We start from the raw sequence: 14,744 nt of genomic DNA on the forward strand, positions 1-14,744 counted from the left end.
TCGATGGCGAGCGCCTGGTGGCCGGGCCTGCACTCATGGGGCTCGGCCGGGCACAGCCCGAAGAGGTAATGTGGGTCCTCCTCCCCATGGGCTCACCACCTATGGGGGGGGCCAAGGAGGTTGGGTGCAGTGTGAGTTGGGTGGTGGCCGAAGGCAGGGACCTTGGCGGTCTGATCCTCGGCTACAGAAACTGGCTCTTGGGACGTGGAATGTCACCTCTCTGAAGGGGAAGGAGCCTGAGCTAGTGCGCGAGGTCGAGTGGTTCCGGCTAGATATAGTCGGACTCACCTCGATGCACAGCTTGGACTCTGGAACCAATCTCCTTGAGAGGGGCTGGACTCTCTACCACTCTGGAGTTGCCCCCGGTGAGAGGCACCGAGCAGGTGTGGGCATACTTATTGCCCCTCGACTCGGAGCCTGTGCATTGGGGTTTACCCCGGTGGACGAGAGGGTGGCCTCCCTCCGCCTTCGGGTGGGGAGAAGGGTCCTGACTGTTGTTTGTGCGTATGCACCGAACAGCAGTTTGGAGTATCCACCCTTTTTGGAGTCTCTGGAGGAGGTGCTAGAGGGAATACCTTCTGGGGATTCCCTCGTTTTGCTGGGAGACTTCAATGCTCACATGGGCAATGACAGTGAGACCTGGAAGGGCGTGATTGGGAGGAATGGCCCCCCCGATCTGAACCCGAGCCGTATTTTGTTATTGGACTTCTGTGCTCGTCACGGATTGTCCATAACGAACACCATGTTCAAGCATAAGGGTGTTCATATGTGCACTTGGCACCAGGACACCCTAGGCCTCAGGTCGATGATCGACTTTGTGGTCGTGTCGTTGGACTTGCGGCCATATGTTTAGGACACTCGGGTGAAGAGAGGGGCGGAGCTGTCAACGATCACCACCTGGTGGTGAGTTGGCTTCGATGGTGGGGGAAGATGCCGGTCAGACCTGGTAGGCCCAAACGTGTTGTGAGGGTCTGCTGGGAACGGCTGGCAGAGTCCCCTGTCAGAAGTAGCTTCAACTCCTACCTCCGGCAGAACTTCAACCACGTCCCGAGGGAGGTGGGGGACATTGAGTCCGAATGGGCCATGTTCCGTGCCTCTATTGTTGAGGCAGCTGACCGGAGCTGTGGCCGCAAGGTGGTCGGTGCCTGTCGTGGCGGCAATCCCCAAACCCGTTGGTGGACACCGGTGAGGGATGCCGTCAAGCTGAAGAAGGAGTCCTATAGGACTTTTTTGTCCTGTGGGTCTCTGGAGCCAGCTGATAGGTACCGCAGGCCAAGCGAACGCTGCTCGGTTGTTGCTGAGGCAAAAACTTGGGCATGGGAGGAGTTTGGAGAGGCCATGGAGAACGACTTTCAGACGGCTTCGAGGAGATTCTGGTCCAACGTCCGGCGTCTCAGGAGGGGGAAACAGTGCAGTGTCAACACTGTATATGGTGGGGATGGTGCGCTGATGACCTCGACTCGGGACGTTGTGGGTCGGTGGGTTGAATACTTCGAAGACCTCCTCAATCTCACTAACATGTCTTCCAGTGAGGAAGCAGAGTCTGGGGACTCAGAGGTGGGCTCCCCAACTCTGGGGCTGAGGTCACCAAGGTGGTCAAAAAACTCATTTTGTGGCAGGGCCCCAGGGGTGAATGAGATATGCTGGGATGGTGCGCTGCTGACCTCAACTTGGGATATTGTGGGTTGGTGGGGGGAGTACTTCAAAGACCTCCTTAATCCCACTAACATGCCTTCCAATGAGGAAGCAGAGCCTGGGGACTCTGAGGTGGGCTCTCCCATCTCTGGGACTGAAGTCACCGAGGTGGTCAAAAAACTCCTTGGTGGCAGGGCCCCGGGGGTGAATGAGATACACCCGGAGTTCCTTAAGGCTCTGGATGTTGTAGGACTGTCTTGGTTCACACGTCTCTGCAACATCGCATGGACATCGGGAACAGTGCCTCTGGATTGGCAGACCGGGGTGGTGGTCCCCCTCTTTAAAAAGGGGACGGAGGGTGTGTTCCAACTATAGAGGGATCACACTCCTCAGCCTCCCTGGAAAAGTCTATTCGGGGGTTCTGGAGAGGAGGGTCCGTCGGATAGTCGAACCTTGGATTCAGGAGGAACAGTGTGGTTTCCGTCCTGGTCGTGGAACAGTGGACCAGCTCTTCACCCTTAGCAGAGTCCTGGAGGGTGCATAGGAGTTTGCCCGACCGGTCTACATGTGTTTTGTGGACTTGAAAAAGGCATTCGACCGTGTCCCTCGGGGAATTCTGTGGGGGGTGCTCCGGGAGTATGGGGTACCGGACCCCCTGATAAGAGCTGTTCGGTCTCTGTACAGCCGGTGTCAGAGCCTGGTCCGCATTGCCGGCAGTAAGTCGAGCCCGTTTCCAGTAAGAGTTGGACTACGCCAGGGCTGCCCTTTGGCACCGATTCTGTTCATAACTTTTATGGATAGAATTTCTAGGCGCAGCCAGGGTGTTGAAGGGGTCCATTTTGGTGGACTCAGGATTGGGTCACTTCTTTTTGCAGATGATGTTGTCCTGTTTGCTTCATCAGGCCGTGATCTTCAGCTCTCTCTGGATCGGTTCGCAGCTGAGTGTGAAGCGGCTGGAATGAGAATCAGCACCTCCAAATCCGAGAGCATGGTCCTCAGCCGGAAAAGGGTGGAGTGCCCTCGCAGGGTTGGGGGAGAGATCCTGCCCCAAGTGGAGGAGTTCAAGTATCTCGGGGTCTTGTTCACGAGTGAGGGAAGAATGGAGCGTGAGATCGACAGGCGGATCGGTGCGGCATCCGCAGTGATGCGGGCTCTGCATCGGTCTGTCGTGGTGAAAAAGGAGCTGAGCAGTAAGGCAAAGCTCTCAATTTACCAGTCGATCTATGCTCCTACCCTCACCTATGGTCATGAGCTATGGGTAGTGACCGAAAGAACGAGATCGCGAATACAAGTGGCTGAAATGAGTTTCCTCTGCAGGGTGTCTGGGCTTTCCCTTAAAGATAGGGTGAGAAGCTCAGTCATCCGGGAGGGGCTCAGAGTAGAGCCACTGCTCCTCCGCATCGAGAGGAGTCAGATGAGGTGACTCGGGCATCTGATCAGGATGCCTCCTGGACACCTCCCTGGTGAGGTGTTCCGGGCACGTCCAACCGGGAGGAGGCCCGGGGAAGACCCAGGACACGCTGGAGAGACTATGTCTCCGGCTGGCCTGGGAACGCTTTGGGATTCTCCGGAAGAGCTGGAAGAAGTGGCGGGGAGAGGGAAGTCTGGGCCTCTCTGCTTAAGCTGCTGCCCCCGCGACCCGACCTCGGATAAGCGGAAGAGGATGGATGGATGGAAATCAGCAGTACTGCCTTCCTTTTATAAACAGCATGGGTAAAGCATCCTCCCGAGATGTCTGACAATTTTCCATGGCCTCACTGAACTCCTCCAACACCCAAGATTTTGTTTCTGCAGTTATTTGCCACACTCGGCTTGTCCTATTCGTACTTGTAAGGAGGATTGGAAAGCCACTTTCTCCTGTCTAATGATTCCCTTTACCACTGGCATCTACCAACAGGTTTGGGGACTGCTGCCGCAAGAGGAACTAATAATCTTATGGCTACAGCTCCATGAAGGCCTCAGAATGCAAGAAAAATTTGTCCAGTGGTACGAATTAAAGATTTCCTGCATTGAGGCCTCTGTTAAACATTCCCAGTACACCTTCACTTTAAGTTTGGGTCTTCCTGGTCTGTACAGCATCTTCCCCCACCATCTGATCCAACTAAAAACCAGATAGTGATCAGGTGACAGCTCAGCCCCTCTCTTTACCTGAGTGTCTAAGACATACAATTGTAGACCTGATGACAGAACTACAGAATTTATCATCAACTTATGGTCTAAGGTATTCTGGTGCTAAGAGCACTTTTTAACATTATTGTGATTAAAAATGGTGTCGTTTTTTGATAAAATATTATTAGTGCGGAAGTCCAACAACCAAACAGCACTACAGCTCAGATCGGGGAGGCTGTTCCTCTGAATCGTGTCCTTCCATGTTTCATTGTCATTGCCCAGGTGAGCATCAAAGTCCCCCAGTAGAATGATAGAAGGACCTTCCAGCACTACCCCTAAAGGGCTCTAAGAAGGATGAATACTTTGACCCAATTGTTGGTACATAAGCACAGACAATGGTCAGAGCCTCACTCCCGAGATGAATTTGTAGGGATGTGATCCTTTATATGCGTAGAGTTAGGGGGCTATGAGTAAGCCTACACTAGTCTGACATTTCTCACCATGGGCAAATCTAGACTTGAAGTTCAACCCCTCTCCAATAGTTTGGTTCCAGAGCCAGCACTGTGCATTAAGGTGTGCCCATCTATATCTAAATGGTATCTCTCCACCTCCTGCACTAGCTCAGGATACTTCCCTGACTGAGATATCACATTCCATGTGCCTGTGCCTAGAGTAATCTTTGATAAATAGGGATCAGTCCGCCAAGTCACTTGCTACTGTCGCCCAAACCACAAACCAATGGACCCTTATGTCTCCTCCTCCTGCAGGCGGTGGGCCCACTGTGTTCACTGCCAGATCAATGTTGGGAAATAGGTCTCTCTATCAACATCTCACCCAAGGAGAGGAAGAAAATTTTTCACAACATTCATCCATCATCAATTTGTCCGAAGAACACTGTAATTCACTTTATTTGTACATAAGAACAAAAATATATTATGGACTGAGCCCTATTTGTGAATGATACTATGTGGCTTTGGCCCTGCTAGGTCATATGTTTTGGCACTATCCTAAATTAAAACCTTTCTGAGTGAAGTAATAATATTGGATTTATTATCATCCCAGACCTTCTTTCAGTAAGAATGTTTGGAATGATATTGGATGGAATTGGAGATTCCAACGATAAACCTACTGTTGTTTTCAACACTACATTGCTAGTGTGTCACCTGAAAGAATTCTAATATGGTCCTAGAACTCTAAGTAACCTAAAACTAGAAAAATCTAAATTTCTTGTGTGGGACTGCGAAGATCTTATTTAGATTCTACAAGAATTCATTAATGTTATTCTTAAATAAATCTGTTGTATACCTTCCTTCGTTTCTATTTAAGACCTTTTGTTTAAAATAATATGAGAAAGTAAAATGTGTTTTTGTTACTAATTAACTCTCTGCATTGGCTACTAATCAGGAATTTAATGTTATTTTTAAGACTATTTTATTTTAACCCTTTCTGTAATTTAATGAATTGAAAGTATTTTTTATTGGACTAATTTTTCAGTTTTTGTTTAAAGCAATGTGTGTTTGATTCTTGCATATCTGGAAATAAATCATATTTCACTATAAAAAAGAAAATCATGCAGCAAGGTTTTTGTCATAGCACTTAGACCTTTGCTGAATTTCTTATTTTTACTTTCATTTCTTCTTACGATGCAAAGACATGTCGAAAAATTGATTAGCCACTCTAAACTGGTGATCTGATGAAGTACAGCTGCGAGTTTGAGTGTTTTATGACTGGCTCATTCCTGGCTTACTCTCTCTTTCCTCCATTACAAGCTGCTGTTTCTGAACAGGAGAGAAAAGGTACAGTATGAGGGGGAAAAAAAACTGACGGATTTGGAACACCATGTAAAAATAACTATAAACCTGTAGAAAGAAAACAGCCATAATAGAGAAACATAAATCCCAATAAATTAACCTAAATAAAAATGAGTATTTGGTAAATAAGAGGTAGTGAGATTAATGAAATAAATTTTATGGTACGTAGGAGGCAAAAATGTTACTTATATTAATTTCATTTTTTTAAAAACAATGTACTTATTGATATAGTTGCTAGGGTTCCTTATTTAAAGCTACAAGATTAGTTGTTCAGTTCAGTGCTACCTGATAATTGCCTCCACATAAATTGTAAAAAACATGCAAAGAACTGAAATAAAATATAATTGTCTGTCACATAAACAATAACAGCACATAAGCTGATATAAAGTTAAAATTAATTTGTAGTTTACTTTAGTCAGTCAGTTCCTTAGGCTCTCACGGTGTGTTCTCCAGTACAAAAGTATTTTAATCCTACATCTGTGCCACCATCATATTCACTTTCTTAATACATTAGATTAAGAAAAAAAGAGATAAAAAAAAAGACCTAATATCTTAAGTGGCCTAGTTGTTGTCCACAGTCAGTGCATAGGAACAATAATAAAAATAGACTTGGGTACTGGGTAATTTATCTCACTGTGAAAAGGTTTGTTTGATAAACAAAGCATATACCAACTGCCGGCAGCATCAACATCTTTCTTTATAGGAACTAAACTTGTCCTGATGATTTTATTTGTTAAATAACACATAGAGTGACTTTTCCACTTCTTCAGAATAATCCTATTAAAATTGGACTGTCTACTTTTAAAACCTTTGAGATTAATGCATGCACTTAATGTCTGTAAACTAGAACTATGATGTTAACACCATTAATTAACATGTAACAGCTTTTATTTAGATATAAAAATACACCAGGAATATGTACAAATGCCATAAATATGTCAGTTTATGTGTTGTACTTTCATAGTGTTAGCCAAAACAAATGATAATTGCAGATTTATTATTTATTTTTTTTTACACTTTTTCTCTATTACAGGAATTTAACCCCGGAATCCATATGCAATGAATTTAATGATGAAGATCTGAACATTGTGACACTGCGTATTGAAAACAACTTTATTGATACTAGAAAATTTTCATCAACAGAATTTTCTTGCATAAGTTCTTATTCCAACATTGTTCTAAAACCACAAAAGTTTAAGTAGTGACTTGCTTGTAATCCACCAGCATTGTGATCATCATATTTTTCTGTTACATTCATCATGTGTGGTAAAGCAGTTTAAATGCAAACATTTTGACTGCAAACAGTATGGATACACTCAAGAAAGAGTAGACCCCATTAACTGTTTACAATAAGAGCCAAAAAGAAAAGACAAATAAATTATATCAAGTGATAAAAGAGATATGCCACTAGCGAAGTTCAAAGTGTTTTGGTATACAAGTAGGCAAAATAAGATACATTTTTTTTAAAACCCCCAGGAACCACAGAAAAGTTAAAAATGTCTGAAATTCAGTCTATATGGCTTTGTGGTATGTCAACTGTTATCTTCCCATTCATTAACACATCTGTAGAAATAAATTCCCCTATCAGATGCAGAACTCAAAAAAGTGTTTTAGATGGAGACATTCTTGTACATTTTGCTAAGCATATTTAATGACATTACTCCTTAATACCATTGTATAACAATATGGAATTATAAAAATTCAAACATATTATTAACTATCAAAGCACTGGAGACAAATAAGGAGCTGGGATAAGCTAGGATTACACTGCTAATACAGCAAATGGTAAAGTCTACCGAGGCAAAAGAGACACTGGAGTGCTATTAGAGTTTCTGCTTTTAGATTAGGCAGTCATTGTATGTTTTCTGTTAAATTATAATCACTTTGGAATGCAAAAATAAAATCATTATGCTTATTAATCTGCTTTTATTTATTTATTTATTTATTAGTAATGGGTTACTCATAACATAACAGGGTTCAGTTTCTCTAGGCATGTGGCAAATGTGGTTCCATGCATGAAATAAGAAGAGAAACGACTTGAATTAAATTTTTCATTTATGTTTAACTTTAATACAAAATAACTAATTAATCACATAGATGAAGTACAATTTTGACATGTTACCAGAACGGCAGCAACTCAACAGGGAACAACCAGCTCTCTTATGATTTACATCCTGGAACACAGCTACTACTTAAGTCTTTAACATTATTTGAACAGAACTTCTTTTAGAGTGATTTAACAAGTAATTTGTGAAATTTGTGGATTTCTAGGAGAATGCACAATGTCACCACTGTGGAAATACTCTAGTAATAAAATAAAATATATCTAAAGATTGAACTTTTCTTACACATTCTACCCTTCCTATAACGCTATCTCTCTCTTTTACAAAAAAACATACAAGATTACCCAATTCTTAAAGCAATGATAATAATAGTAAACATTTGCAGCCATCTCTTAGTAGCTTTTCTCCATCATATGTTCCAGCTTTACCCAGATAAAGCAATACACTCTTTCGTTTTACCTAAAACAAAAGTCATAATATTACTATTTTGCCTAACCCAAACATGGGCCAAGGTTTTGTCTGCCCAAAGAAATCAAATAAAAAACAAAACATTCAATTAGTTCAGTGGTTAAATAGAAGGGAAAACCTGTCCTGTATTAATACATTTAAGGATGTGGATAATGTGGTACTATGAGTAGTAATATATTTCATAAAGTTTACATTAGAAAAAAAAATCCACTTGTTGATCCACTATCCCTGCAATGAACGGGTGCCCTGTTCATGGTTTGTTCCTGCCTTGTACCCTATGCTAGTTGGAATAAGCTCCAACCCCGAAAACGATCAACATTGCTACTTTGGTCTGGATTGAGCGGATTAGAAAATTACATGATCCACTCACTTACAGTTACTCTAACACTTGCTTATACAGTATATGGTTATTTTAGAGTCTTCAATACAAACACTAGAACAATCTACACAAGAATAGGCCATTCACCCCAACAAAGCTCGCCAGTTCTATCCACTTTAAAGTAAAATCAAGTCTAGTTTTGAATTTCCCTAAAGTTCTACTGTCTACCACACTACTTGGTAACTTATTCCACGTGTTGATGGTTTCCAACTGTGTCCCTATGTTCTTGATGAACTCATTTTAAAATTACAGTCTTGATTGAATGAATTAATTTCCTTCATAAAATTAAACATTTCAATCATGTCTCCTCTTATTCTCATTTTGCTTAAACTGAAAAGATTCAGCTCTTTTAATCTTTCCTATTAACTCATTCCTGAAATCAGCCTAATCACTCTGTCTGGATGTTTTCTAGTGCTGCAATGTCCTTTTTGTAGCCTGGTGATAACAACTGTACACACTACTCCAGATGAGGCCTCACCAGAGTGTTATAAAGCTTGAGCATAATCTTCTTTGACTTGTACTCTACACATTTTGCTATATAATAACCTAATATTCTGTTAGCCTTCTTAATGGTTTCTGAAAATTTTCAGTTGATAGTGATGAGCCAACTACGACACCTAAATCCTTCTCATATAAGGTGTACTTTCAATTTTCCAACCCCTATTGTGTATTCAAACCTAACATTTTTAACTTCTACATGTAATACTTTACATTTACTCACTCTGAATTTCACCTGTCAACAAATCTACCCAGGCCAGTATACCATCAAAGTCCCTCTGTAATGATTCAATGTATTCTAGATTATCTGTCAATCCACCTATTTTAGTTTTATCTGCAAACTTAACCACCTCATTATTTATATTGATAATATATGTTAGTTAGGCACAACATATGAAATATAAGGGAAGGAACATTTAAGCTTCTTAAAAGTTAAGCCTTTCTTAGTTTGGTAGGGGAATGCCTTATTTCCACAGGTCTTGGCCACCTCCAAGCTCCTCTTTCTTTAGTAGAAAGAGAGGTGCTCGCCATTGACAAGGCCGATCAGGAAGCTGGCTTAGAGATCAAACCCGATTTGTCCAGTGAGGTTTGGGACAATCCCTTACCTGATTTTCAGGGACAGTTGGAGGGCTCTTCGCAATAGATGCTTACACCTTCAACCTCATCAGATGGGGCTGCTGCTTCTGGTGCTGGTGAAACATTGGTTGTTTTGTGATGGTGGGGTTACTGTGTCAGATTGAGGGGAAGCAGGGGCTGCCACACAGACAGAGTTTGCGCAGTTGCAACAAGGCAACAGCAGGTTAGATTTTGAATTTGAGCAAGTACAAGTCACAGATGACTGTTACAATGAAGCGCGGGAGGGCCATAGTTTCAAAACTCCACACTTTTTAGTTAAGAATAGCTTCTTGTATCAGGTGATTTCTGATCGCATTGGGGCAGGCTGATTGAACAGTTGGTGGTTTTGAGTGGTCATAAAGAGATGATATTGAAGATAGATCAAACACATGTCTTGGAGGGGGGCACCTTGGTGCAGAGAAGACAGAAAGAGAACAAAGTCAGGTCGGTGGCAAGTTTGTAATGTTCTTTACATCAATCATTCAGCAACCAACACATTAAGCAGTGAGCCTGCAAACTTGGGGCTCACAGTTGAACCAGCAGCGAATAACCACCCCACCTCTTTTAACAGAGTTTCAGTGCATTAAGTGCACAGCACAGCTCTTGACAACTAAAGAAACTGAACAACTAATTTACAAATCCAGACATCATTACTATGAACATGGAGAGAAAGCTAATAAGCTTTTAGCTCAACAAATTCATAAGCAAGAAGTGCGCAACGCAATCTCGGTAATCACTAACACGAACGGAGATAAAATCATCGAACACAAAAATATAATGCACACTTTCAGAGACTACTATAAATCCATTTATATTACTGAGTTTAAAGAAGACAATACACAATCTAATGCATTTCTGGATACATTACAGATACCACAAATAGACGCTTTTAGTGTGGAGGAACTTGATAAACCTCTGTCATTATCAGAATTACTAGATGCTATAAAGTCACTCCAAGGCGGAAAAGCAGCAGGCCCTGATGGCTACCCTGCAGAGTTTTACAAGAAATTCTCCGCTCAGCTAGCTCCCCTCCTATTAGCAACATTTACAGAAGCCAGAGATAACCAATCTCTTCCACAAACTTTTCGCCAAGCACTAATCACTGTCTTTCCAAAACAAAATAAGGACTTATTACAATGTGCATCATACAGACCAATTTCACTTCTGAATAACGACGTTAAAATACTCTCTAAAATCATAGCTAGAAGGATGGAGAAAGTGCTCCCTCGTAATATCACAAGACCAAACTGGATTTATTAGGGGCCGACACTTATCTTCAAATCTTCAACGCCTGTTTAATGTAATATACTCACCAACTAAATCAAACACCCCAGAAATATTATTATCATTGGATGCAGAAAAAGCATTGACATGATTGAATGGAAATACCTTTTACTATTTTGGAGAAGTTTGGGTTTGGCCCAACATTTGTGCATGGATTAAATTACTGTATACTAACCCAGAAGCTTCAGTTTGCATCAATAACATTTGCTCAGACTACTTTAAACTAGAGCGTGGCACAAGACAAGGATGCCCTTTGTCACCACTGCTGTTTGCAATTGCCATTGAACCACTGGCAATACATTGTCGAAATACTGATCAGATAAAGGGGATTAGCAGAGAAGGACTGGAACAGAAAATCTCATTATATGCAGATGACATGGTACTGTATATATCGGACCCAGAAAATTCTGTGCCTGCAGTCTTAGCAGCACTCACAGAATTTCAAAAGCTCTCTGGTCTCAGAATTAATCTGAATAAAAGTGTACTCTTTCCGTGAATTCGCAAGCATATAATATTAGATTAGACACCCTTCCTTTTATCATTGCAGAACAGTTTAAATACCTCGGGTAAACATCACAAGTAAACATAAAGTTCTATATCAACAAAATTTCGCAGTCTGCATGGAAAAAAATTAAACAAGACTTGCATAGATGGTCAACCCTTCATCTCACACTAGCTGGAAGAATTAACACTGTTAAGATGAATATTCTTCCTAAGCTCCTTTTTATTTCAAAACATACCAATATACATTAATAAATCGTTCTTTAAGCAATTAGATTCAACAATAACCTCATTTATTTGGAATTCTAAACATCCACGCATCAAAAGAGCGACCCTACAAAGACAAAAGGCAGAAGGTGGCATGGCTCTACCTAACTTCCAGTTTTATTACTGGGGCAAATATACAGGCGATAAGAACCTGGACACAAATAGAAGAACATACACAGGCATGGACCGCAATAGAAGTAAAATCCTGCAGTACTTCTTTGTATTCCCTGCTCTGTGCTCCAATAAACACACGTTATCGGCAATACACTAATAACCCAATTGTGCTCCACTCACTTAGAATCTGGAACCAATGTAGAAAGCATTTTAAGACGGAGAAGCTTCTTTCTGTGGCACCCCTGCAAAGAACCACCTCTTTCAACCCTCACAAACATATGCAGTTTTAATATCTGGAAAAATTTGGAATTAACTTGCTTAGAGATCTTTATATAGACAACGCCTTTGCATCCTATGAACAATTACAGTCCAAATTTAACATTCCAGCTACAAATTTCTTTCACTATCTTCAAATCAGGAACTTTGTTAAACAGAACCTTCCAGATTTTCCTCATCTTGCACCCTCATCCACGCTGGAAAAATATTGCTCAATTTCAAGGAGTTAGACTCCATCTCTACAATATATAAAATCCTTTTACAATCCCTTCCTTTCAAAGATCCAAGAGGACACTGGGAAAATGACCTCTCAATTAATATATCAGAAAAGGAGTGGAAAGTAGCAATGCAGAGAATTCACTCAAGCTCCATATGCACAAAGCATACAATTATACAACTCAAAATTATATATCGAGCACATCTGTCTCGACTAAAACTCTCCAAAATGTTTCCAGGGCATGATCCAACCTGCGAACGTTGCAACCAAGCCCCAGCCTCACTGGGTCACATGTTCTGGGCCTGCACCAAATTAACATTATTCTGGACAAAAAATTTTAATTACCTCTCAGACAGTCTTGGACTCACAATCCCTCCTAACCCATTAACAGCTGTGTTTGGGGTTCTTCCAGAGGGTCTTAAAGTGGAGAAAGACAAACAAATTGTGATTGCATTCACTACACTGTTGGCACGCAGACTTATTCTGATAAACTGGAAGAACCCAAACTCTCCTCTTTAAGTCAGTGGGAAACCGATGTGTTATATTATTTGAAATTGGAAAAAAATCAAATACTCAGTTAGAGGATCTGTGCAGACTTTTTCAAAACATGGCAGGATCTAATCAGTAATATTTTGAAATGAGTTTATAAAGCACAGAGAATTTGTTGATTTAGGTATTTTTTACAAGCCTTAAATTTTACACCATTTGGCTTGCTCTCTCTCTCAAGGGTGGGGATCGATCTGTTTTTGTAAAAACTTGATTACTATGTATTGATTATAATAAAATTAATAAATAAAAAAAAAAAAAAAAAAAAAAGAATAGCTTCTTGTATCAGGTAATTTCTGATCGCATTGGGGCAGGCTGATTGAACAGTTGGTGGTTTTGAGTGGTCATAAAGAGATGATATTGAAGATAGATCAAACACATGTCTTGGAGGGGGGCACCTTGGTGCAGAGAAGACAGAAAGAGAACAAAGTCAGGTCGGTGGCAAGTTTGTAATGTTCTTTACATCAATCATTCAGCAACCAACACATTAAGCAGTGAGCCTGCAAACTTGGGGCTCACAGTTGAACCAGCAGCGAATAACCACCCCACCTCTTTTAACAGAGTTTCAGTGCATTAAGTGCACAGCACAGCTGGGAGGTTGTCAAGCACCCGTTAGGAGTTGCTGGAATTTCATATATATACCAGAGTACCTCAAGAAAAATTAATTCAAAGAAAAAAACATTAACAGAACATGTTAGTTCTATATAATATAGATTTTACTATTCATGAATAGAGTACTCCTGAAATTAACAGAGAGCACATTAATTTTAACTGTATTATACAAAAATGGAACAATTTCCATCCATAATAATCTATATTGATAATATATAATTATCTATATTGTCTATAATTTGTTTGTTAATGAGCAATTCCTAAAAATTGGCAATATTAATATGACTTGAGTCATTCCTTACTATGAACAATAATTTCTTTATGAAGCTTTGATTAATTCAATTGGTTGATTAATTTTTGGAAACAAAGCACCTCATCCTTAAAAATTTTGCACAGGAATTTAATTACTCGCCACTTCCAGAGTTTCCAATTGAAACATTAAATTTACATCTTAAGCCTTAAACAAATGATTATCATCAAGAGACAACAACTCACTGTACAGATTAGTTACACTTGGATTAAAATAAGAGAACTGATAACAGAAAGCTAGAGATTAAGTCAGAAACAAATAACTTTGATACACTAAACAGGACAAACTGGAAACTATAAGCTAAACAGAAATGGTTAGTCATAAGAAAGGTTAAAGCCCCAGATATGAGTTTAGCAAACCAAAAAAACTACAAGTAGTTAAAAACTGATTGATTTTAAGACTAAGTAATGTCTTTAAAATATAGATGATTGAATTAAAAATGCCCAGTAATTGCTATGCGAAAGGGTACAGTTAATGACTGGAAAAGAATACCTAAATTACTAAATTACCAAGACAATGAAATCCCTTATAGATTTTAAAGGAATTTAACACTACATTTTACTAAACCCTTTACTCAATTCTTAAAAAAAATCTATGCTTTATGATGCTATATTATACTCTGGTGAGGATGATGTAAACTCTCAACAGAAGTATAGAAATTAAATAATGAAATCTAAGTTTTAATTTTGTGTTGGGAAAAAATAGTATGTCAAAAATGGTAATGTTATACTGAAATGGCTTGGGGCTCACATTCAGAGGATTAGAGAGCCTTCAGTCTAATATGAAATTATACCTTTAAAATTAGGAAGATTACAGTCCCTTAATTTTAAATTATACTACTCTAAACTGGTCCTTTTGAGTTGCTGGGGGAGAATGATGTGTTTAGATACTGCTTGAAAAGAAGAGGAACTTCTTATTCAGAAATTTGATGTACATGTTTCCTGACTTTTTTTGTAGTACTAGGGTAATGTACCATGTCAACCATTATGGATGTAGTGAGAAGTCAAGCAAAATGACACCTTTTATTGGCCAACTAAAA

At 40.4% G+C, this 14,744-nt stretch overlaps 2 protein-coding genes across 3 annotated transcripts in view; one reads left to right on the forward strand and one right to left on the reverse strand.

Annotated features, from left to right (window-relative positions):
- The window catches only part of ecm2 (extracellular matrix protein 2, female organ and adipocyte specific), a 31,539-nt gene extending 24,065 nt beyond the window's left edge, over nucleotides 1-7,474 (forward strand). For both annotated transcript variants that reach the window (XM_039770854.1, XM_039770855.1), the window contains exon 10: nucleotides 6,589-7,474. In XM_039770854.1, coding sequence (XP_039626788.1) covers nucleotides 6,589-6,757 — 169 coding nt within the window. In that variant the 3' untranslated portion in view covers nucleotides 6,758-7,474. The remainder of the gene's footprint in view (nucleotides 1-6,588) is intronic.
- Nucleotides 1-14,744, reverse strand: part of LOC120540257 (centromere protein P) — a 337,335-nt gene that overhangs the window by 45,487 nt on the left and 277,104 nt on the right. The gene's annotated exons all lie outside the window — the stretch shown is intronic.

The sequence above is a fragment of the Polypterus senegalus genome, chromosome 12 (genome assembly GCF_016835505.1).
Source record: "Polypterus senegalus isolate Bchr_013 chromosome 12, ASM1683550v1, whole genome shotgun sequence".
Classification (NCBI taxonomy): Eukaryota; Metazoa; Chordata; class Cladistia; order Polypteriformes; family Polypteridae; genus Polypterus; species Polypterus senegalus.